General features: G+C 37.8%; 1 protein-coding gene across 1 annotated transcript in view; it reads right to left on the bottom strand.

Moving 5' to 3' along the window:
- Positions 1-3906: 3906 nt before the first annotated feature.
- The window catches only part of FTO (FTO alpha-ketoglutarate dependent dioxygenase), a 221434-nt gene continuing 198196 nt past the window's right edge, over positions 3907-27144 (bottom strand). Inside the window, exon 9 of the mRNA XM_065733271.1 lies at positions 3907-8309. Within this exon, the coding sequence (XP_065589343.1) occupies positions 8168-8309 (142 nt within the window). The 3' untranslated portion in view covers positions 3907-8167. The remainder of the gene's footprint in view (positions 8310-27144) is intronic.

Raw genomic sequence — 27144 nt, 5'->3', positions numbered from 1 at the left:
AGTGAAGAGGAGCAAAGTCCCCTTGTGTTTGTATACTCCCAGTAAAGGCTCCTTGAGGACTGCAACTCTTTTTGGCAAGGTCATTAATGACGTGCATTTTGTGATTTTTTATAAAAAGATAGAGTGAAAACCCAGGTAACCTTAAGCTCTGAGAGAATAATAAAAAAAAAAGGATCGGTTAAGGCAATCTAGATCCAAGGGAAACTTGCTTTGGTCTTGCTAGGTAAATGTAACATACAATACAGCGAATTGTGAAGAAAAGTTTAAGAATAGTTCTGGTTTCCTGTAGCATCTGTTCATCCAGCTGCCCATATACTTACTTTTGGTTAAACTTCTGAAGCCAAGGAAAGAACGTTCTAGGCTAAGAAACCAGATCTCATAGCTCCTGCATGCTTTGCTGACTCTCAGCTGGAGAATATGTGAATAGTGCTTTCTGTCAACTCCATTTGGCTGGAAGACTCCGTTCAGTCCTGGAAGGGAACGACCTGGCTGCTGTTCTTCACACCTGTGTTACCTCCTGGCTTGCCTCTAGTGATGCTGAATAACTAGAATAACACAGCCTTTGGTGTCAAGGACACTCTAAGTAACACAGAACACCGCAGTGCATCTTAGCATCGTGGACACATGTATTTCAAATCCATCTGCTGTACTGTATGGCATTCTTCAGAGTACCAAATGAAATTTGCAGGACTGGTCCCCGTCTTGCTCTGAAGCCTGTATCTGGGTTAGCCTGGACTTCAGACTTCCTTTGAGGTAGTAGAACCCTGCACAATGTCTAGAAACAACAGACATCACAAACCTCACCATTTTTATTCTATGTGCAAGACACATTTCTTTGATATTGTCTTAAATAACATAACTATACGTGTTTTGCATTGCAACTTCTACTGCAAAAACCAATGCACATGTTTATATACTCAAAAAAGGTCAATGCAGTGCTGGAAGGCACTGTGTTAGTAGTGCACACATAAGGTAAGAGTTTGAACATGGGAAGTGTAAAGTTGCACAGTCAGAAGAATATCTTCCAAATATAGTGGTAAAGCTACCCATTTGTATTGAAGGCTATTATGGGTTGTGCATGTGGAGAAGTTAGTCATGTCCATTTAGCGTATGAGTATTACCAAAGTAACAGAAATTAATTTGCCTTCCAGACTAGAAGATATGTTATACAGTCAAAATTTACTTCAATGAGTTTCAATGATAATAAAAACTTTCCTATGATCTTTTATCTGTTTCCAATCAATAAACTGCCAGCATCATTAACAGATGAGGATAACTATGGCAACTGACTTGGACTTGCAGAGCAGTTCAGGTAGAGAGATGCCCCACTGAAGAGAGCGTACCTTTGGGCTGCTGCTCTGAAGAAGCTTACCTCCCACTAATCAGCATATAGGAATCTTACACAAATTAATGTGCTCATGCACCTGTATATTGTGAAAAGTACACTTCTCTTAGTCCTTCTTCTTCCACTCACTGCAACAATGATGATAACAGGTAACACATTCTGGAGGACAAATGACAGACAGCAGATTCTTTAAGTAATTTATTTTACAAATGTGAGTAAAGTAGCAAAAATATAATACAAACTTAAATATCACTATACATCTCTCAGTGTTATATAAATAGTCTTTAATAAAGATCGGATGTAGCAGTACCAAATAAGCAAAATGAGCAAAAACATCCAAATCAATTGGCTGGAAAATAATGCATCTGAGTGAATGCTATCTGATACTTACTTTTAATGCTTTCTTGCTTTAAAGTCCTGTAGTCTAACAAAGAACAGAACTTGCTAATAATGGTACTGTTAATAAAACAAATGTGGAAGAAGGGCATTGGTAGGCAGAAGGGAAAGAACAGCAATGAAACCATTGCGGAATGCTTTGATAATGTTTGAGTAATAAATTACTAGGATGTTCATCAAAATAACTAGGAAAGTGGTGCTCTCAGTAAAGTACTACCAGACTACAAAATAAGTACTGACAAAAAGTGCTAACAGGTGCATAACCAGCATTCCAGCATGCTCCAGCAATGCATCTTCACCTTGATAAATAGCACCCAAACTCCCACAGGGGATTTTCTTAAGAGTTTCCTAGTACAGCAGTTCTATCACCTTGGGGTGATACCCACTGAGCATATTTAAAACACAGCTAAAGGAGTGTGGGTTGTACTATAATATTCACTGCATATTCTCCATGGAATAACTTAATAGTTCCAGTAAATTTCACTTTTTCCCATTGAGAGCTCAGGGACTTGGAACGTAACTAAAAGATTCACTCCAAAGTTTAATCAAGTATTAGGAAGCCTGAAAGATCTCTGTTACATGAGATGGATTATCACATGCTATATGCAATTAAATAATACGTTAAATGTTGTATGAGGAGGAAGGATTCCAGCTCCACTTTCAAATGTATCTTTGGAGAAAAATAGTTCTGTGAGAGCACCCTTAAGCTGTAACTGGAGCTGATTAACTGGAAGTAACTGAGACGTGCCAGTGATGAGGTTATTATGCGTGCTCTGCTCTAGTGCTGGCACTCAGAACACGGCCACACATTTGACTTGTGCCTCAGTTTCTCTGTGTTAAGCATCCTGAGATCTTAACATCAAAAGTCACATTAATATATTACCATATTATTATTGACTTTGGAAAATATTTTTCCATTCCATGTGCATCCTTGATGGATGCAGAGAAAGGAGAAAAAAAAAAAAAAAGAAAAAAAAAGAGTTATTTCTGAGAACATAAAGGTTATTTCATTGTGTTCATTTTTTTTACATAGACATTCATGTTCCACAAGAAACCGAGCTTCTCAGGACTTGCTGATAGTAAAAAGCCTTAGTCATACATGCTCAGTTTCTCTGTTGTTACTACTCAGAGAGAGAAATAAATGTATACTGTATTAAAAACAATCATCCCAGCCCTTTAATAATTGGGTAGTTTAGCCTTGAATGCAATTCAGCCTAATAGAGGCTTTAATGGCTTTTGACAGATTGTTCCACTGATCAAGGGACATGTATGAAAATAACTGCTTACCAAGCCCCGATTTGATTTTAAGAAAAGAAAAGTGAAGGTTAATGGTAAACAGAAGTTGATTGTTCACATTTTCAATGAAATAACTCTACCTGACCTGTTCTTAGAACCAGTGAAATAAAGGATAATGGGAATCCTATACACCTGACTTTTTACTTTAGCCTGTAATCAAGGAGACTAATCAGACCAAGATGTGTTGGCATGAAAGCAAGTATTTGGTGATATAGAGGGGGAGGAGAACAACTTTTTTTGTCCAAATTCACTACTGTGAAACCAATAGGATGTAAACTGTAGACTAGTATGTCCTGTTCTATCACGTGAATTGAGTGCTATCACCAAAGCAAAGAGGAGATGAAGCACAGTTTTCATGTCATGTGTGAAGTACTCACTGCCAAACATCAGCATTTTAATGTGCTCATTTTAGCAGTGATCTGATAGCTCTTATTTCACATATTGTTCAGCCAATTCTGTAGCTTAAGTACAATCTTTTGGCAAATGTATACATTATCTTCTCTTGTTCAATGAATGCCCCAGGCTAAGGTGAATAGCAAAGATGAATGCAAATTATGATGCCTGGTAACATTAAAGGTGATGGGTTTGACTTTGTACTAGAAATACAAGTTGCTATTGAGGATTGCCTCTGCTCTGGTAGTGGAGGGAAGTAATCAGCACTGAGCTGAGATTTTTGGCCTGCTGTGGGAAATGCAGTGGTCTTTATTGGGAAAAGAAACTTTTTGGCAGACAGTGCCCTGTTTGTTTGGCCCTTCCCCATGGCAGCTCACCAGCCCAATGGGGTAGTGCAGATGATGAGCTCCAACAACCCAAATCTCTACGGGAACAGACGTGTGGTAGGACAGAGGTGTGGTAGGACAGAGGTGTGGTAGGACAGAGGTGGAGGCTAAGCTTGTGATCAGCATTTCTCCTGCCCATTCCTACAGTGCAATAAGTGTGATCTTCCCAACTCCGTAACCTTGGCAGAAGAAGACAGTGGTCAGCTCCTAACAAGAGATGCGAACCAGCTGCTGGGGGCATGAGGAGGGTTAAGGACTGAACATTAATTTTGCTTCAGGTGGTAACAATCAAGGGAGAGGTCATGGCTTGCACTGTACAAGTTACTGCTGGATGATTCCCATATGAGTTAATAAAGTTGTGCTCTTGTGGATACATATCCCTTGCATCTCACATATCTTCCCCTCCTCCCATCCCTCCATCAGCAAGTTTAATCTCTGATACATCAACCCAAGTTCCACTGTGTGTCACAGGGCCAGTTGAACTGCACTGCAGACACTGGGAAAGCAGCAATGTCCACTGTTAACACACTATAATATTTTAGTTATCTTTTGTGATAGATTTTTGTATTAATTTCTCCCTGTTATTTTATTTTATTTTATTTTTGCTGTTATACAGCACTGGAATCCCTGAGTCTGTCCCATAAGCAATTAGAAGTCTAGCATGACTTTCAAGTACATCTTGCTAAGTAAATCTACTTCATTATCTGTGAAACTGAAGACTGCATCTGAATGAGAGTGAGACAACTGATTTGGTTATTTATTATGCTGCAGGTTACCTATCCTTGGCAGTTTCTGTTTGGAGACTACTCATGACATTCTTATTTTCAAATTAGATAATCAGGATCTTCTGTAAAGCTCAGAGCATAACCATGATGTCTTTAAAATTTAGTGTACTGGGATTACTATTTTTTATTTACTTAACCTTTTAATAGCAAGAAAGGACCTTCAAGATAAAATATTTTCATATGCAGATATATAATTGAAGCATTATAAAAACATTTCTAGTTTACATGGCGTAACACAGCAGTTCTCTATCAAATACTTATAAACGGCCTTACCTTTTATCCCCCACATTACAGAAACAATAGAAGTTTTTCATTTTCTGCCAACGTTTTCTTTCTATGAGTGCAAAACCAACTCTATCACATTTTTAAAGAAATCCTTTGCCTTGAGCAATTCGTTTGTATTGGTTCTGCATTTAGTCAGCAGCTTTTGTAAAATTGATGAATATTGTCTAAAGGCAAATGCAGACAGGCAAACTGATCTGTATCTTCCTCCATAACCCACTTTGCCTGACACGCATGCACAAGTGAACTATTTCACCTTAATTCTCTCACGGCTGATGAAAAGTAAATGTACACAAAGCCATGAACTTCATTTAAAAAGAATCACTGAATCTAATGTTAGAAACTAATTTATGCTCTCACCTCTTCCCTGAAACAAACTGACCTTGTTTCTCATGCATCTACAGCATCCAGACTTGGTAACCAGTTGCTATACACAGAACATCCATTAGAGGCTGTGTTTTTCGGCCCATCCAAAATCGTAACGCGTTACCTAATGCTGGAATATAAATGGACTGCTGAAGTATCAACATAACGTGAACTAAATCACTATTATTTGTATAAAACAAAGAAAACTTCATAGTATTTGTCTGCTTCTAGTGTGTATCTCCAGCAGAGCAACAAATCACGCTTTGTCTTTCAGTTTTCTTTTACAGATATTTACCTTTAACCATGTTTTTCTCTTGGGGCACCCTTTGGCATTCCTACACGCTTCAAACATTTCCACCAACCTTACCCATGTCTCTGACATCAACTCTTGTGGGCTTTGGAGAGATGAAGCCTCCTTATACTTCTGCTTTTCAACTGAATTCAATCATGTTTCACTGATTCAGATGAGGAGAGACTTGAATGCAACACGGAGCATTAATTCTCTGTAACCACTTGGTTATTGGCATTTTGCCAGCGAATCTTAGGTCTCATCCATCCCAGAATTTTTCAGATTTCTGTCATTGCCACCCTTGGCTTAAATGAGTGCTATTTGACTGCACTGAGGCTAGAACTAGTTCAGCTAATTCACTAGCTTTAATCTTCAGCGCAGACAAAACCTAGAACCACGTAGTTTTAAACATTCTGTTATTGCTGCCAGCACTCTCCTAGTATAAGAAAATAAAACAGGGTTGTTTCGCTGCTGCTGGAAATAATTATTTGCTAATGATTTTTTCATAGCTTCCACTTCAGCAACAACGTTGTTGTGCCTTCTCTACCCTTTATAGCTGTCAGATTCATTTTAATACTGTGATCCCCACGGTTTCTAGCAGCGCTTAATTAAACAAAATAATAATAAAGTAACGACATAAACAAACAATCCCCTCAAACCCCATGTTAACAGTGTTACATCATTAGCTTGTTTGATTTCATCTTTCTCATTTCCAATACTTGTTTCTGTGAGAACTGCCTTTTTCAAAAGCAGAATTCCCATATCCTCATCTTTTCCTCTATCTTTTCTCTATGGGATTTGCAAAGTAAATGCTATTTAGCATGGCATCCATCCAAATACTTGCCCACCAGAGAAGCCAGCTTTAGCTAGTGTAGGAAAGAAAAACTATGCCCTTAATGGAGTATTTCAAAATTTTAAGAAATTTGTTGAGCAAGAGACAACAGATAAATGTGCAGATCAAGGTTATAATATAATTAAACCTAATTTAAATAATTTATTCTTCAAAGAGTTCATTCCTTCTACAGGGTGGATAACAGCCTTAGCATGAGTCCAGAAACACAATGAAAATATTTGATCCAGGTCTGTATACTTCTGCTGGCATAGCCATGTTAAAGGTGTTAAGATGTACAACTTAAGAGTTGATATAATTGCCCTGGCAAAAGCTGGTAGGTGTGGACACAGTTTTATAACACTAAAACTGAATTTTTGCTGGCACAGCTTCTCTACCTACAGGGAGGTCTGGCATATGTGATACTGTCAAAGGTACAGTTTTCAGCAGTACAAGCCCCATCCACACACAGAACACTTTGCCAATAGAGTATATTAGCATGCTTTGGGTAAACCTGCCCCCAACAGTGATTTTAAGCAGAATAATACAGGAGGTGTATTCTGTTTCTTGGTGGCAGTGTCGAGCTCTGAGTCTCACTGTTTTGTTTTATGTAGTGGTAGTATAGACTGAATGCTGTTTTACTGTTATATAATTTCCCTCTGCTTTTTATGAGAGAAAAGGCACACACCAGCTCAAGTCAGAAGAGCAACTTATCCAAATGAAGAATCTCTCTCATTTAGGACATCATCCAACATAGAACTGTTCTCTTTATAGTGTGCTATTACAAACTAGATCACAAACAGCTTCATCTCTCATAGGATTCTGGTTTTGTTTGCATGAATAGATCAGTGCAGATGTTGCAAAGCCTGGTGTCATGCAAACTAAAACTATTTTGTCGGAGGACCTGACCCAAAATGGAAACCCTAGGTCCACTGGCTCTGGACAATGTACTGGGAAAGCTGGGCTCAGAAAAAAAAACCTCTCAGTAGGCAGAAACAAAGTAAAGGTTAGGACTGAATTCTGAGTTCCAGGAAACTGAGTACAAATGGATATGCATTGGAAATCTCTTGCTGAGTTAAGCCCTACCATCAGATGTAAAGGACAGATCATCTCATTCTTCTAAAAGGAAGGTAGATGCAACTGTGCATCAGTTAGAGCATGAACCTAGCAATGGGAAACAATAGATTTATGAGAAGGTCCAAATGGGCCTCTTTCAATTTCCTAGAAGCACCTAAAAGACAAACTGTAAGCTGTTCCGCTGCAACAGTACTGTGCACCCCTTGGGCTGAACCTGTGAGCACTGCCCTCTGAAGGTATGTATGCCCACGAGGGTCCAGGTTGGAGGTTTCTAGTTTGGAAAGTTTTTTAAAATACACCTACCAGGACAGCTGTTCACAGTAATATCACTTTAGCATGTAAAAGTGTGCAGTGCAGAGACTAGCAGGCAAATCTAACTTGCCCCAAATCCAGCCAATTACAGATGCACATCAGGGGAGCCTGTGGAAACACAACTATCCATGGGCCACAGGTACAATGGAAGTTAGAGTGGAAGAGGAAAGTACTGAGGTTGGAGTTGCAGACATCAGGTTTGTTAAAAGCCACTTCTTTCTCTAGATGTGGTACCTAGTTTGTTCTGTTGTGATTCAGTAACTAAGATGGAAACCGATAAAATTTGCATTGAAGCACAAAACAACAAATGACCAAGAAACTATAAAGCAGAAAAAATGAAAGCTGAACAAAACTTCTCTTCAAACGTTGAGTATTATTAATCCTAAGCTGGAAGGTGACCTGTTTTCCTACCTACTGAACAAGACTTTGTAGATGAACAATTATTTCTTCAAGATCAAATGGCAGAGGCATGTTACTTTCTTCTTTTGTCCAGAAGGGATGGCATTCTGGTTTCTGCTCTTCTGGCAAGCTCTCTGCTGCTTCTGACTGGCATCTGAAACAAAAAGCAAGCAGAAGAACTACTTAAGTGAAGCAAGAAACTGAATACTCAGCAAGGATACATTTGGGCAGTAACTTAAAGAGAGTGATGAAAAAAAGCACATCTTCTGACCAAATGGGTAGTTCATTTACAGTGAAGTTCTTCTCTGTTGTAGGCTTTGTATTTTCTATAGGGATTTCTCAAAAAAACAATCACAGAGAAAACTCAGTTAGTACACCTTTATATGGTAAATTATTTTTTCATTATCTTGGCTGTTATTTAAAGCATGTGATTAAACCATTATCAGATTTAAATGTTTGCTGGTTTCCAATGTATTACTAGATTATTGAGAAAGATTAAACTGAATTTACTGCATTAAGGTCAGGGGGGATAGATTAAACAATATTAAAGAAGCCGGACTAGCTTTGTAGATTCTGGAGATTTACAAGTGTATCAACCTGCTTAGCTCTGAAAAAGGCAATATAAAAAGAGAAAATTCTATAAAGATAAATGGAAATGGAGGTTAATAACAACTTCCAATGATGAATAGGTGGGCAAAACTTCAATAAAATTAAATTAAGAGGTTAGCGTATGTTAGTCCCCTGAGAAAACGTTTAAATCACAGTGTTTTTTATTAAATGGATTATTCATCAATACTAGCAAAGTCTAATTATAATATTCAGCTCAACTGCAGCCTCCAGAAGAAAGTTTTCCAAGTGGAAACCATTCCGCCTCTTAAGACTAGGCTGTAACACAACATGCCACAACAAAAAACTGTCACACTTCAATAAGGATCTCTCCTCCCCTGTTTTCCCAGTCCCTCAAATGATTGGCATGTTGATTATTAATTAGTTAACATTTATAGCAGGACAGGACAAAGAAAAATGCTATGTGTTACTAGGATTTTGGTCTAGACTGCAGGTAAATGTAGTTCAAGGGTACAATAGCAAATCGTAAACTTTTATCTTGTGTAAGACATTAAAAAAAAAAGTGTTTATAAAATATTGCTGTGATGATTTTAGAATTGTTCAAAACATATATATACGTTTTGCATCTCTGTACAATCAACTCTGAAAGTATTGACACATGCAATTTCCTACACCATCTACTGTCTACACCATCGGCCCTCTGGAAGAGACTATTTCCAAATGGAAGATGTCTTCTTCTCTAGGGAATTATTAATGGCAGTGTAATACCCATGAGAAAACATACTTCAGCTTTACACCCATGTTGGTGTGTGGTTAATTGCTGCACCAGCATCCTGGGCACTCAATCCATCGTACATTACACTACAAGGACAGTATTAACACATAACATTCCAATATATCTTCAGCTCTCCACATCAGCCCCTGATAATAGCATCTGTTAACATGCACTAAGTACTATTATGTAGCACATCACTTCATAAATAATAAGATTAGCCGACCTCAGGGCCCTGGGAAGAGTAATGTGTTTAAATGTTCTCATTATTTATTTAAAACAAGAATTAAAGGAACAGAAGCTACTTGTGACAATCCTCTTAGCATAAATATTAAACTGTTTGCATTGATAAGCTGCACTGTACAGAATAACAGAGGATTTGTTTTGCAGGCTGCTTTATACTAGTTGTTAGAGCAAATGCAGTTTAGTGTACGAGTTTTGAGAGGTATTTAACTGATTGTGCCATCATGTTCTGAAGACATTTTCCAAATTATATAAAGGAAGAGGAGAAAATTAATATGCAGGGAAAGCTGAAACTAATTACAGCACAACTCTATGAAGCTTTTAAAATCTTGCTTCATTTTCTGTCTTGGCACAAAATAATACGCTCAATTTGCTGGGTAGTATAAGATATTTGAGTCTAAGCATTTCAATCTAAGAGTATGAATTGACCATGTACAGATTATTGCAGATGACAAATCAAGAAGCTCAGCTGGTAAATACTGCAGGCATATTATGTGGTCTGCAAAGCTCAATTTATAATAATAAGCATTCTCTCACTCATCCGCTATTAACAAAAAGATTTTCATTGAGAGGAAAAGCACACTGCCTCCTGGCTTCTTCACCATTTAGAGCCTTTTTTCCCTGTTTTCTTTTTACCTTTGTCCTTTTTTTTCATCCCTTGCCCTCTCTCACAAACTGCTTGACCAGCTTGTCCCTAACCTTTGGGTTTTGGACATTTGTGTCACTGTAAATGTGCCAGAAGTCACCAACGATGCTGTGACGGCGCAGCCCGGGAGCAACTATTCAAGTCAGTGCTTTTCCTTCTCTGGTTTTGTTCCTGAGTCATCCCTGAGAGTCATCCACCAGCAAATTTCCTGCACAAGCCTGATGACAAATGTGCCAGCACACTGCAGAATTATGAGAAATGGGAACAGTGCCTTAATACTCCAAAGTTCTGCTAACCCACAGCTCCTCTGAAGTATTTCTATTCTTTTGCTTTACATCATTTGCAAGAACAGGAGGGAGTGTTACCTGTTTTTACCAAACATGCAATCCCTGTGCACTTGTGACTGCTGACGTTAATGTCACTGCAGATTGGTGCTTACAGGTGCAGGGCTGACTTCTGATGACCTGGCATGGCACTATGCAGCTCACCACAAGCCTGAATGCACACCTCCAGGTACATGCCTATCCTCTAGCTCAGAGTTAGTATGCAGGAACAGTCCAGATGAATATATGACTATTGATTTTAATAAATTTCTGCACGATGTTGGAAAAAATTGTTCCCATGGTGCTCTTTAGTTTGTATCACAATTCAGGACCTTAACAGTCTGCAGAAGTATAGCAAAATTTTCAACCAAAGCAGAGCAATCAAAGACACTTTGAAATCTGAACAGAAGGAAATACTGGAATCATTGAAGTAAGGTGGTAGTAGAAAAAACAAGACTGAAAATATTACACATTAATTCAGATATGGCATATTAATTAAAATTGTAACAGAGTTGTTAAGAAAGTCAAACCTATAAAAGAGTAAATCTAATGTCTGAATATTGTATGAACAAAGTGTATTAAGGTTGGAAATACTGCATGCTCTGAAATACGGAAGAAAAGTACATAAACCAAAATTAAGAATCCTCTTTCAAAATTCACTTGCAGCAGCAGAAGGAAACAACTACCTGGATATACTTATGGCAATTTAGCTGCAACACCTCGATAAGACAGGTTTCAACACATCAGAAAAGGATGACTTGGATGCCTGAAGATGTACAGAATGCACAAAGCTCCGTGGTCACCATTTTCTTTGCTAAACCACACAAAACCTGTGCCAGTTTTAATTTTAAAAGCCTGTTTTGAAGGCCATGCGTGTTGCCATGCACATTCTCACCGCTCTCCTATGTCAAACTTCACAGGTTTCGACTCCATTTCGTTGATGTTAGTCCAATGGACTTTCCTCGCTGATATTTACCAATAGGAGAATATAGATCGAAGTCATGGCAAACTCTTGCATGACAATGCACAGCTCCTTCCCTTGGAAGGTGGCTGGTTTCACCACAGCAGGTGTACATTCACTGGCACACAGCTGCTTGGTTCTAGTGCCTTGGGCAGCGCTGACATTTTGATGATCAGGGAGTCTACGTTAGAGGACACTGATCACAGTGCTGAAATTAACCAAGCTAGCTAAAGTGCGTGTTAATTATGAGTATGCAAGCAGTCAATAAGAGGTTAATGCAAAAGTCAAAGGATAAATTTATTTCAGTATTGCATCACTCTACTGACAAAATGACTAACATTATGCTTTGTTTTTAATCAATAGATTTTACAGTAATGTGTAAGCCATTGATTTGAAAAACATTCTTTCTAGCATCTAAGTTTTGAAACTATTTAGTATCAAGTGTAAATGTACTTAAAAGCCTCTTTTCTCAGAGCAGCTACTTTTTTTGTTTCAGGGACAGGGACGGGAAAGCATACAAGCGAGAAGAAGTTTCTCCTGGCGTGTGATTAATGCAAATAAGAATTATTACCTAGGAACTTTAAATAAAGTACTGTGAATTAGAGTCCTGGATTCCACTGTGCTGTTTGCTCCACAGGACTGTAGTCAAATCAGATCAATAGGGGTCAATCTGTGGCTCAGACTGCAGAGGCATGTTAAGTAAGGGATGATCCAGACAGTCTCATTTCCTAGATGGTACTAATTTAGTTACAAAGGAGACCATGTGGAACTTCACAAGGTAAGTCGAAGAACGTAGGCCTGCACATCTTCCCCATGTACTGATATGGTCAGAAAGAGAGGAGTATGTGCCCAGTATGTGCAAAAGCACACGTACATATTTACTCCATCATTTCTGAAATTACTGTTGCTACATTTTGTACTTATTTTCTGCCTCCATTCTTGCTAGAAACAGGTGTTACTGAACTTATTCCAAATTTAAAAAAATTAAAAAAAACCCAACAATGATAGCCTAGGTTAAAAACAGATCACCCTACTAGGACAAACACATTCATCAGCTCACACTAACATTGTATAAAATGGTACAACAATTATGCAAATGTGTTAACTTTGGATTTTCTTTCGTTGTTTTTTTTTTTTTTTTAATTTAATAGTGGATCTCATTCACCTGTATGGAAAAATCACCTGAGTTGAAGTTGAAACTTCCAGTGATTTCATTAAGAACAAGACTTCAATCCAAATTGAATTCCAAAAGTCATTTACAACAGATATGAGATAATAAGGTTGATAATAAAAATCTTCCAAAATAATCTATGGAAAGAATAAAGTAAGTTGAAAAAAAAATAATATGAAATTTAGCAAGGGATACCCTGTTTTAAACATATTTATAAAATTATATTTATCTTCTTGAATGGCGTTGTATCAGCTAGTAAAATGTACATCCAGAAGATGTGATGTTCTGTAACTTCAAAGTTGCCACAAAGGAAAAAATAATATTCTAGTTTATCAAGCTGTATGGTTCAGTAAAGAATGGAGAAGCTCAATTTGATGCTGCAAAAGCATATCCTCCTTCACCTTTGGACATGGACAAGATACTGAAGTAAACTCCCTACAAAGGATTGAGAAAGTCACCCATGTTATTTGAAGAACTGGATTTTCATTTATCTTGAAGAAAAAATTAAAGGTGGAAGGACAAACATCACCCATGGTGAAATGGAATGGGGGAAAAATTCAAAAGGCAGCTTTCCAGGTGGATGACCATTATAGCATTAGCAATTCAGAAATAACAATATGCCTTAGTATTTTGTTCTACTCCAAGCACCTGTCTAGTCACAGTAGCTGGTGACAAGTGAAAATTTTCAACCACTAATTAAGGTTTAAGGCTATCCAGTAGCCCATTGAGAACAATTTTATACCTAGATCCATTTGTCAGCATGTCCCTTACATACCATGGGTGAGGAAATGGTGCATTTTGCCAGCTGACCAGTTATGAAAGCTAACCTGGCCACTGGAGAGGGGCAAATGAAGCCTGCACTTCTCCTACCTGCCTATATGGAACAATACAGGGCTGATATGCCAAGAGTGATTATATAAGGGAGCAAAATGCATGGCAGACACTATGGCAATGGTACCCTGATTCTGCACTGATCCAGTCTCCATCAGCTGTATCACAAGGAGAGCACTGCTGGACTCCCTCAAGAATGAAATCTGCATAGGAATTTAAACCACAGTTTACAAGTTTTGAAATCATGACTTCCTGTTTGGGCTTAGAGGAAACAGAACGTACAAAACGAGTATTTCATTTGGAACATTACCAAAATTGAAGGCTGTTTGGAAATGGTGGGCCACTTAATGCACTAGTAAGACACAGGGTTGGGCTGGAATAATTTCTCATCTCTTTCAACTCTTTGAAAGATAATCACACCAATAGCTTACAATTTTTCCACATAGTATTAAAATTAGTTTTTCATAATTTATACACTAAAATTTTTTTACTGAAAAAAAAAAGAAGGAAGATATATAAGTATTTTGAAATTTAACAGTATGAAAGATATTTTCTTCTTATGGCTGTAAATGCTTGCTCTTTGTCACCAAGAAAGTTCTCTCTTTTCTTGCCAAAATTGGAATTTAGCTGAAAGTTACTGAGTTCAATCCAAACCTTCCAACAAAGATTTTCTTTGCTTTTTTAATTAACCAATCAGAAAGCCATAAACCGTGGCAGAGAGTATTTCTTTCAGTTGTTCCATGCTTGCTGTACTGTGACTCTGCAAAACTAAAACCTTTTAAGGTTTAATTTGTCTTTTAAGAACAGAACAAATGACATCAATATTTGACTTTGCAAAGCAGATTTCAGAAGTACTGGTCCCAAACAGGCAGTGAAATGAAGTGGCCAGATGGAAAGAGCATAGTGCTTAACTCTTTTGAACATCAAATCCCCAGAGTGTTCCCAAATAGTCTGTCCCATTCATATTAAGCCACTCCTGATGTTCTTTCATGTGCTGTAACAACCCCTGAGCTCAATCATAAACAATTCCTGCCCAAGACCAGGAATTGCACCTATAAAACAAAACAAAAAAAATAGATAAAATGACCTTTTTTTTTCTTTTTTTTTTCCAGAAATGGAGATGAAAATGACAGATTTAGGAAGGGATGGAGGCACTTTCCATTAAATTTTAGTCCATGGAAAAACTTAGGATCAGCTGCACAAATACTCAAGCACAGTACACACGATGACACATCACAAGTCATCATCATCTGTCTGCATCTTTCAGAAGCTGATCATGACTTTTATATCTTGGCTTTTACTACAGAAACAAAATTTTACAGTCACTGACTCAAGAGCTTTATGCTCCCAAAATCACTAAACTCACTGGAACGAGGACTCTGCTGAAATATTCCAAGGCATCACTGGTGAGCTAGTAGGATGGCTTGAAATCTGTCAACATTACCCCTGTGTGTACTTCTACAAAGTGAATCCACAGAGGTAGGAGAGGGATAAATGAACCTGACACTACAGAGGTTTAAGTGACAGTTAAATGAACTTGAAAATCACAGTTTCTATCATTACCTAAACTGTAATTCAGGTAAAGGTGAGAAAAACATAAACTGTAAATTGCCTCCAAATAACAGCGACCAAGGCACTGCTGGACTCCAACTGCAGCTCTGTTGTGGGTCAATGAATCAACAGAAATCTGCCCTGAAGATACTGCTGATGAGATTATCAGTGATCTTCCTCATTGTGCTCATCAACTCTACCCTACCAAAAGGGAACTCCTAGTGTATGAAAGTAAGGCCACCAAGGACAGTGTTGGCTGATGAGTGATGCTAACTTGATCTCCCAAGACAGAACCTTTCCTTTCCTTTGTGCCCTTGGTCCAACAGACCTAGACAAAATCAGTGTGCCTCCTATTCCCACAAGAGAATAGCTGTGTGAGGCAGACTCCATTTCACGTTTGTTTGATTTTTTAATTAGGAAACATCACTACCCTCTATAAAGAGCAGGAGGTAGGGAAATCCCCAAGAGATACACTGAGTAAATAACACAGCATTTGCTGAAAGATGAAGTTTAATCCGATTTAACCTATAGGTCTACAAATTGTTTTCTTTCAGCCCTCTTTCTCAGATGCTTTTGTTTCCCATTTTGAGTATAATACATATAGAAAGAAATATATCCTGACTGCATAAGAAGCATGTTTATGCATATTTATGTACACACCCCTTCATATCGATAGTTGGAAATAATCCCATCAGTCCAAAAGAGACAGCATTTAGGAGGAAACTTTCAGCACCACAGACATGGATTTAGTTATATACTTTTCATTATCAGCAATGGGATTTGAATTATTCCCTCTGCGCAGCGAATATTTGGCTTCAACTTCAAACAACATAGAAATACATAAGCCTCAATACAATTTATTTTCTCAGAAGGAACCTAGAATGCTCTAAGCCTTTGCTGAGGTATCTGATGCTCCAGTCCCCTCTGTTACACAGTATGATCTGCTGTTTTATTTCACTTGCGATCCTTGCTTGCCTATAATTTTTTCAGACAAAGAAACAAAATGTCTGCTATACACTGAGTATAAACACAGCTGACTTGTTTTCCCCTAAGTATTGATTTTATGCACTTTTAAAATAACTGTTTTCATTCTGTTATGCATAATCACCTGGGACGTTGTTCCTCTGAATTTGCAGAAACACAGATGGAATTGCTGATTTGGAACCTTTGGAGAGATCTTACACTATTCTCTAGAATCTAAGCTTCTATTAAAGTAAGGTTTCTAACTTCTGGTTGTGAAGATAGCCTGGACAATGTAAATTGATGCATGGTTATCTTGTTGAGTCCACAACCAGACAGACAGACACAATAGCACCAAGGGAGTTGTGAACTTCCCCCATTTATTTTATTGGGTGTTTACTTGCAGCCAGATGCTCCCCCTCTGTTGTGCAGAATGGCATTAAATGACTGAAAAGGAGAGAGGAAAAGGAAATGGAAATAAAAACCAACAAAGAGGAGAAAAGGAAATCTCAGCAGCCTTCTTCCCTGGGGATTACAGATGCCCTCCCTTGCCAGTATTAGACTGTTGGGGCTGAGCCTTGTGTATGCCAAGAGACCATATTTTCCAAAAGAATGCCACAGGAAAAGTTAATGATGCTTCCAGCACTGTTTATGTTCCCTCTTTATCTTACGCACTTTCACGTGGAGGTCATACAGCCCAGGAAAAACAGAAGTGTAATGTGGTTTCAGACGGACCACATCTTTTCAGCACCAAAACCTTGAAATCCTTCCAGCCCCAAGTGCTTCCTGCGTCCCTCCTGCACGCACCTCACAAAATCCTTCCTCAAAATCTCATAGCTTCCATCAAGGGCAAAACAAGGGTGACACAGAAGGGGCAGTACGTGGGAGCAAACAGAACAGCAGGCTGTGGATATGTACAGAAGGACACTGCATACAGTTGTACACCAAACAGATCCTTGCTGATAGAAGTTTTTTAGGAACACCAAGCAGATGTCCTGCCCAGGAATCATGGTGTCCAGCTGCTCTCTCAAGACTCTCACTAAGATGCAGCTCTCACGAGCTTTGTTCCATTTCTGGAAATTTGCATATTTTATTAACCAAAAATATAACAGACTGACAGCGAGTACCGTATGGGAAAGTGTAACATCCACAGGAGTAACTTCCCTGTTGCAGAGTGAAATCAAGATCTCTAACGTGACATAAATAAGCACGTGTACATATCTGTACGTATACATACATGCACATATGTAAGCACAGCATATACCACATTTTCATGTCTTCTTTTTACCAAGAGACATGGATTTGAATTCCTGTGTGGCTTTGGGAACAAAATGAAAAATGGTTTATTGCGCTACGCAACTACACTGTCTTCCCATGTTATGCACCAAAGTTTTAGGCTGCTGTCAGGATTTTTATAACAAATATTGGAACTAATATGGTAAGAGCAATGAGATCCTACGATTTCCTTCAGGTCAACATGATGCAAAGGAGAAGCAAAAGGGAAGAAGTACAAGAGAAAACGAGAGAAAAGACACAGAAAAGGCAATCTCAAAAACAGGAACAAAGTTGTGGAATAAAAAAAGCCTCAAGTAACTAATCACATCTGAAGCACTACAGAAATTCTCCATGGGTGCTGCTTTATTCAGTGATATCTTATGGATAAATTACTATCAAATATACCATCAAGAAAATTCTATCCTAGCAGAGATGACTCATTAAATGTTACAACACATTTAGAGATGAATAAAAATCACATGGAAGCAACAAAGGATAAAAGGACTCTATTAGCAAAACCTTACCCAAACTTTGTAACTTCTGAAATCAATGCAAATGATTAGAAACTAGTGATCATGCAGAGAAATGAGAGCAGTTGCTAATGTGCAAATTATAATCAGTGAGATCAACAAGATGCAGGAGAAATAATTAATTCCCATCTCAGCTGAGAGTCTCATTACCACCAAAGTTTACTGATGGTTTCATTCTTAGCAGAATGTCAAAGAGCTTGGGAGCACTTAGGATGCTCCTCCTTGGAGTATATTATGAAGTATGTGACAAGTGTATATATTCTTGGCATATGTCTCCAACCTACTTCAGTATAATAGAAAACAGCAAGGAACTTTTAGGCAGAAGACTCATACAAATTTGTGAGATGAACTGTATATTTAAAAAACGGTAACAACTTACCTTTGAACTTAGTTCAGTAATCATTATACGGACAATGTACTAACACCACCTCTGGATTTTTTTCTGCTTACCCTTTGAATTTCAAATAACTTATGATATTTATATAGAGATATCAAATATCTTTTTCTTCTTTAACTTGCAAATAATTATCACTTTCAAAATACAATGCAAATGAGCACATTTCTTCACTTAATTCCAACTGCACTAAGGGAAGAATTGTATACAAAAGTTCAGCATCAGAATCTAACTAAAAATTACACAGTTTATATAATTCTGCAGAATTTTTACCACCAACTACAGTTCTAGTGTAGACTGAAAGATGACTTAAAGACATAAAACAGCAACACACTTTCCTATATAGAATACGACTACAGTCAAACAATATGCATCCCATCCTGCTCCACTTTCAGAGGCCTTAATAACATGACTACTTACAAAAAAAAGCATAGGATATTGATCTATAACATCCTATCAGTGGACCTCAATTCTCGCAACATCACAAACATTTTTTTAATCGAGTACAACTTGGTATCATAATGCTAATAGTAGGTAAAATCTGAAATGTCTATTACAACAAATGCATGCAGCTCTTCATACCATTTTTCTATACTGTGAAGAATCTTTCTGATTGCAATATCAATGACTTTCAAACACAGACTCAGACTTTAGGCCTTTTGGTGGTGCCGGCTCACTTGTTTTATATGTTATGATAGTCCTGGCTTTGAGCTATCTCTCACTAACTGATGCTTTTGATGCTTTGTTCTCTTTTTACTTTAGGATAGAAAAAAACAAATAATGCTGAGTTCTCTTGAATTCTTCTGATGTCTGTCTTCAAAACTCTGCTAACATCCAATTTATGTCATTCTATTTCTTTCTTATGCTGTGAATTCAAAATGAAAGTAGGTAACATAATATCATAAGATCTATGGACGATTGAAATGGCCTTCGGAGTAAACTTCAGAGTCATTCTTAAAACTATCTTGCCTGAGTAGAAACTGAAAAATTGCTTTTCAATAGATAATGCAACTACTCTTCAAATTCTCCCTGGATGAAGTTATTACCATAGGGAGCACTGTAATGATAATAAAGTATACAGTGCCAGTGCCCTGAGAGAAGTTTAGATGGGTTCTACCGTGAGCATTTGCACGGCACAATTCAAAATCATCCTCAAACATTTATGTGCTTTCTCTTGATTAATGCTTTATTATAAAATGTTTACAAAAACTGAAGTTTGTTAATGAGGAAAGCTGACCTCTTTTATGCCAAGTGACCTGAAATGTTTATTCTGTCACTTAATTCCTCGTAAAACATTGTATCAGGATTCTGAAGACATCTTAGTTAATTAAGGCTCTGATTCCATCTTCTATAGGACTGGGCAAAATGCAGTCATATATTCAAATCTCAATAAATTCTATGGAACTTTCAAATACTTTTCAATTTCAGCCCAAGCTTAAAAGCTTCACTGTGCAGGGTCACTCCAGGTGGTCTCAATATCACTGCTTGATGCACTACCTCATGTACATACATGATTAACTGCAACTTTTCTTAAGAACCTGAGATAGCCATCCCATACCTACCCGGCCCCTACTCTTGCATTTAATCTCTCATCTCTGTAATTTGTGATGCAATGGGCATGAACTGCCCACGTATTATTAGAAGTGATATAGGCATACGGTAATGTACTAGCAGCATTTTTCAGAGATTTCTGTCAAGTAACCAACACAGCAGCCACACTGTCAGGTCTGAATTCTGTGGATAATGGTATCATTTTTTGAGCCTGAGGAAAGAGAAATCTTCTCTTGTTATTTTCCATAAGCCGTCCATTTGGCTGTGCTTTGGGTAGATTCATGGGAAATAAAGATCTACTTAATAAACAGTGTCCATTTCACTATTCTCATGAGAGAACTACTGTTTTGTCTTCCTTCCTTCCGTGCCTGCTAGACAACAGTTATTTGAAGTTTATGAAAAGCGGATTGTCTTGTCCTTCCTCAAGTTCAGTTTTGTCTATGAGTGTGGTTTTTCAGACTCCATTTTCCTGGTTTATTGTTTGTCAGCTGAACTACATTCATCATTCCCTTCAATGAACTGCTGATGAAATCTTCTCTTCCTGAGTTACACTGAACACTACTTCCCTGAGCGTACAACAGACTTACTATACCTCGTATTCTGTTTGCTTTTTCAAATAATATTGTGATTGCATTAATCTAAAATGCAAAACACATATTCATTCTTTTCTTTGCTGAAATGCTGTAACTCTATCCTGCTTTAATGCCAAGGAATTAATCATAAAATCATTAAGGTTGGAAAAGATCACTAAGATCATCTAGTCCAACCATCCACCCATAACCACCTTGCCTACTAATGTAAACTTTAGGGGATTTGGCAATAGCTACACCATCCCCCTTTTTGGTGCAAACATCTGTCCTTTGTTTCTGTTTCCTTTCTAAAGCACATCTGAGTTGTTATTAATATGTAGTTTCTATTTCTGTTATATATGCAAATTTATGGGGAAGTTTCACACTGTCCTGTTGTAAGAGCATCCAGGGAAGAAAAGGACATCCCTTAGCACAAGAAAAAGTCCAGTTTCTTAGATCACCTCTTACAGAGTTTATTTTACTTCCGTTAGTTTGTCTTGCTTTCCACCACAGCTGAGCTTGTAGAACACTGCAACTTTCTTTTTGTTTCTCCTTGGAAACACCTAAATGTAATCTTTTATTACCCTTTCTGCCCAAACAGTGACAGGCCTGCATTAGCTATCTTCTTTGCAAAGATATCAATTTGATCTTTTCCAAGCCTTAATGACTTTACCTGGCTTGGTTTACTCAGCTTGTCTGACTAGGCAGAGTGAAACGCTGGTGAAATCACAGAGTAACTGCAGGCTAACTGCTTGAGTCCTCCTCTGTTCACTTCTTTCCCCAAACCTTTAGACAAGACATTAGAAAATTACTGTTCATTTACATGTGCCTCATAATTTTAGCTAGCTACTAGTTTTCTTAAGATACCTGTGATCCAACTGGAAGGATAGAATAATTTCAAGAAAGCAACTCTGCATTATGGAAATTTCAGAGGTCAAAATGTCTTGTTTTCCACTTCTACTTCTCATATTTTTCATCCAGAAACAATGTTTTTCTCTTCATCTTCAGATTTTAAGAATCAAATAATCTATCACTGTAAAAAAAATCTCTTGGAAAAGTGACGAGGGGTTGTGCTATGATACTTTCAGCACAGTTTAGATAATTTTTTTTTCTCAACATGCTCCAAAGCAAAATTAAAGAAGAATATTCATATTTGACTGAAGTCAGGTGTCTCAGAGATATTAATGCCCAGCACCGTGCTATGTTATCAACTTACTAATAGACTGAAGAGCCCTGTGGCCCAATGCTGATTGTAAACAGAATCCTGGAAATTGATAAGACTGTTTGAGAGCTACCACAATGACAAAGGTGTGAGCTACCCAGGTACCTACCAGGCCCTGTAACAGATCACTGGGCAGAAGAAAAGCTGTTCTAGGGTTCCTTGGACAGAAAATCTGAAGATATAAAGCATAGCAATCATTAGCGTGTTTGTCTGGAAAACAATCTTTTTGGATAAACCATTTAAGATGACAAGTTCCTTTACCAGGAGAAACTATGGAGAAATTATGTGAGTTGATTTATTCCAGCTCATGAATGACCTTTTATTTTTTTAAGTAGCACTGAACGTGAACCAAACAGACTACATGAAGTAAGTAATGGTTACCAATTAACATGATGATAAACATCAATGGTGGGTCATTACTGAATTGTGACCCTTGTAAGGGATTCCTCCAGAGACTGGCACAGTGGCCAGTATTAGTCCCCTTTAATCAGTATTCTGAAAGTAAATGTGAATGATCCAATGGCTGATAATTTCTGCAGATAGCACAGAGACTGATAGAATGGTTACAGAATACGAGGAAAGGACTTAGTGCTGACAAGTTGCCCAGTGATCAGGACCAAAAGCCTTTCAGAACTACATACAGAGGTTGATAATATATGACTGAAAAACTGCTAAAAACATTGCATCACAAAATAATGAAGGTATTCCAGACAATTCAAAATTAAATCTCAGTATGGTATCTAATCTTTCTGCCTGTTGCTACGTAGACTAAATGACATTAAAATGGAATAACCTCGTTTCCAGCTTTTTAGAAGTACAGCGAAGAGAGCACAGAAAAGCAACTGATATAGGTAGAAAATATGCAATAATGATTAACTTAATTTGCTTAACTTATCAGATTTAAAACTGATAGATGGAAAAAAACCCACCTTGTGTGAAAAAGCTCTTTAGTCAGGAAGAGGAAACTGGAATTTGAAATAGAACCCAGAGAAATTCAAATACATCTGTTTTTTACAATGAAGTAATTCACACACTGGACAAGCCATTAAAGAAACAGAATATTCTTCATTTCTGATATGTCCAAATCAAGAAAAGATTCCTGTCTGGAAACTATGCAGTTACACACAGCTAATACAGAGATAAAAAGCTAAAATTTAGTAACCTGTGATAGAAGTCAAAACAGCTGACACAAAAATCTTAAATACCATGATGTTTGAACTTTTACACATCTATTTTTTAATGAGCTTATTTTAAGTAAGACTTCAAAAACTCCTTGTAATTTGTCTTGTTCTAAAATCACACATTCTAATTGGAATGGGTACTCCATCAGAATGAAACATGACTTCTGTTGGTCATGTGGGATACCATAAGGACTCACCAAATGCCCACAAGACAGAAGAACAACTTGATTAGTCCCAATAACCACCTGGCCTTGCTAACGGACTGATGGAAAGATAAGCTTTTCAGCAGGCTGCTAACTTGCTCTTCACACTTCTCAGGAGAACAGCTCTGCAGGTTAGAGTGTTTGAGATTCATCTGAAGCACCAACTGACCATCAGAATTATCACAAGCATCATTATAATTATGTTGATAATCACAACTTCAAATGCAGAGACTGTCAACTCCAAGTTCTTGTCAAGTCTCACAACTGCTAAAGAATATATTCAGAAGTTATTGTGCAAAAGTTATCTTGTAGCCCTTGACAGCTGTAAGTAATAGGAATGCATTGGCAGAAGTAAGCTGGCTCTCTCTTTAGAGTGCAAACAGACTAAAACCAAGAACATGCATCTTTTTGTTTTCCCTATACAGTCCTCCATGGCACTCCCAAAAGAGCAAGAGGTTTGACCTGTTAAAACATAACCAGCTGACTAACATAAACAAATTACATATATAATATAAAAGGTGGGAAACCCTGTGTGGTTTCCTTCTACATCTTTACTATGTTTGAGTAGTCAGAGACATTAGAATCCTGCAGAACCTTTCACTTTCTCAAACAGAAGTTACATTTATCTTCCAGACTGAAGCAATCTAACAAAGTACAGTGATATGGAAAAGGAAAAAAAGAAAATCTCTAGGTTGTGACCACTTCCTCCATGCACAATATTTTGGTTTCAAATCTTTCTATCAAGCTAACTTCTCTCATTTTATATGTCAATAACAGATCATCCACTTTCAAATCAGAATCTAACCCTAGAATGGATGTCATAGGTAGATGGAAAGCTCAAGGAAATACAGATTACAGGTGTGCAGAAATGTAATTCTGTGATCAAATCTATTTAAAATGTACAGTCCAAGTCTCATACCAGTTCTACACTGTCTTAATCAAGTTGATTTAGCTTGAACCGTTCATACCAGTTTTACACTAGCATAATTAAATTGATTGCAGTGGTAATTCTTATTGACATCTAAATAAGAAATCAAGTCTACAGTGTATCTTATTCAAATACATTATTCAAGGACCCAACAAGATTTCCAGATCTGTGTGCGTTATTATGTGTACACAGGACACATACACATGCTTTAAATGATTATGGAAGTGACAAGAACTGGTGCCATTTATTTTTTTCCTGCCTTGAAAGGACATTTGGACTGCTTAGTGCAGTCACATCAGAGTAAAACGTGATCCTTACTTGTAAGAAACTTCAATTAGTTATTCTTTTATTTCAGGCACTGTAGCCACTAAAGCAACTTAACTTTAATTCCATCTGACTTCAATTGTGTTCAAATTATAGTAAAAAGGAAGAAGACAACAAGCTGTAAATATGAAAAGAGACAGAAAATCATTGAGAATCATGCCTTTATGAATATTTGATGAAGAAAGGTTAGATCTACTGCTGGTAAATTACAAGAAATTATGTCCATCATGTGACTCTGTCAGCAAAGGTTAATACAAATGGGTTTGGATTTAGTTGAGATGACAACGAGGATTAAAAAAGATTTGTCCTATCCTCACTGCAATTAGTTTTTCTCCTATTATTATTGTAACGGAGTTTATCATTAGGATTATGTTAACAGAAATACTGCTCAATGAAATCATTTTGCTTTTCATAATACTGTGGCAGTTTTGCAATAAGATTTTCATCTCTACTAACCTAGCCCTTTATTGTGCATTTGCTGATGTAGAAATACCATCATTAACCCATTTCCTGCTGCAATGCCTCGTTCTGTCTGACTGTCACAGAGCTCCCAGGCTGCCCAGCACTGCTCCCATGTTGGCATGAGATGTTGGTCAGGTGTGATGTCACATGAAGCCTTCCAGACATGATTGATGACATCTGAGCTCAACCTCAGCAACAGCTCTTGCATGCTCATGGTGACAGAAATGGGAATATCTCAAAGATACTGCACACACATAATAAACACAGCAATAAAAGATGTTCTGTAAAACCACACTGTCCCTCTTAACATTGTCACTTCTTCAGAACAGAAGCTCAAGTAGATTTAAATCTTGAAAATATTTTCCATAGTAGGAATTTATATGTTACCAATATCAGCGTGCCTATGCATAAGAAATCAGAAGGTTTTATGAAGTTAGGTTTTCTTCACTGTGCATTTTAAATTTTAACTTCTAGGTTCAAATGGTACCTCAGCATTTGTGCTGACAAATTAGAGATAATTTTGCTATCTCACAGTCCACATTTTCTTTGCCCACTTTTGAGTTTGAATGCACAATTAAGAGCAGCAGAATTTTAATCCAGAAACTTTCTTTTTTTCCATACCCAGCTGCGTAATCTCATCAGATAAATACAGAAGTTAAGACTCCAGAAGCACACAGTGTATTAGCAGGGGTATCCAGATTTGATGAATCGCTAGGAAGTATTAAGAGTGACTGGCAGCTGACTAATTGGAATTGGCACACACAGCACAAGCTGATGGCAAGCAGTCAGACTTGGGAGGTGTCCACTGAGAGTTATTTCTGCAGTTCCATATACTTCTTCCACACTTAAAGCCACGTGAAAGAAGGAAATTTAACACATCAGGAAGCTTGCTAGATTATCAGAACATCTAATCAATACCATTGACAATAATTCTGTCTAAAAGCATCGGGGCAACCCTAAGTAATATACGGGAACAGACGTTCGGGACCTTTGCCAATATATTACCTTTGACCCAGCGTTTCCACTGCATGCCCAAGAGGAAACTTGGTTTCCTTTCCTGAGCTTTTCCACCTAGAGGCTTTCCAGCTGCCTAGTTTAATAAAATGCACCCTTCACCGTAGCTTTGACCCAGCTTAAATAAAAAAACAAAAGAAAAAAAAAAAGGTAAAAGCCCACACCCAAAACCCCACTAGTGCCACAGGCACTGAGGCACAAGCAGCGCTGCCCTGGGTCACAGCTCCTACCCTGCTGCAGTCATCTTATCAGTTGCAGAGATTGGACTTGTGTAAATCTCAGCACTCAGCTCAGCATCTCAGGACTCAGTGGGATACAAATGGCTTCTTCGTGTACCAGGCTTGCTCACAGAGACTTGAGTTACCTGCGGAGCAACTTTCCCGCTATCTGACATACACCTGGTGGTCCTGAAAGACATCACGACAAATTTCCACTCGCCAGATTTAACGCTCTAAAAAGCACCCAGATTTTATTGCTCGAGTTGAAGCTAACTCTGAAAGACAGAAGACAGGGATGCATACGTCTCAAAATAATGCAGGTAGCATTAGGGAAATGAAGTGCAATGGAAAAAACATTAAACTCATAGTATATGCAACGTATCAAGTGTGACTTTTGTTCCCATGTACTGGTAATGGCCATCTATCTTGAAAAAAAATAATAAAAAATCAACCTATTCTGAAAAGAAACTTCCCAGAGCACGAATGCACTACACAGGAGTCACAGATCAGTATACAAACTTTTAAGCACACGGCTGCTATAAAAACCATAAAGGAGTACAACAAGGAGAGTCAGAGCTATTAGCTAAAATATGCACATATCCCCTAGAAAAAGAAACACATGTCACAGGGCAGGGAAAATGATTTTGTCATGTTATCACTGACTTGATGGTGTGTTTAGCCACGAGACTAGGCAGACTGTGAGAATCATTCCTCTGTGCGCCACTGCAAGGCAATCCACAGAGCACAGGTTATTTTAGGGACGTGAACCTTATTCTACAATCAGCCACTTAATTTTGCAGGTTTGAAATAAAAATGTGAATATTCCTTTACGATTGCCAAACTGATGGTTTTTCAAAGGCAACCAAACCAGCCCCCTGAGACACAGTCCTTTAAGTTAAAAAATACACTTTTCATGGTGATATCAAAGTCAAAAGGAAAATCTGAGGCCTTCAGTTTTAAAGACAACATAATGAGATCAGAGATTCTGTCTGCAAAGAAATTAATTAATTAACGGTCGATTAATGCAAGTAACCTTAAACAGCAGGTGTACTGTCACATGTCCTGTGATAGGAAATCACAGGCAGCTTTCAAG

This window comes from Cyrtonyx montezumae, unplaced genomic scaffold, assembly GCF_038088225.1.
Source record: "Cyrtonyx montezumae isolate F1298 unplaced genomic scaffold, pur_monq_1.0 scaffold_17, whole genome shotgun sequence".
NCBI classification, from domain to species: Eukaryota; Metazoa; Chordata; class Aves; order Galliformes; family Odontophoridae; genus Cyrtonyx; species Cyrtonyx montezumae.
The sequence above is the reverse complement of the archived record's forward strand: the minus strand, read 5'-3'. Positions and strand labels throughout refer to the sequence as shown.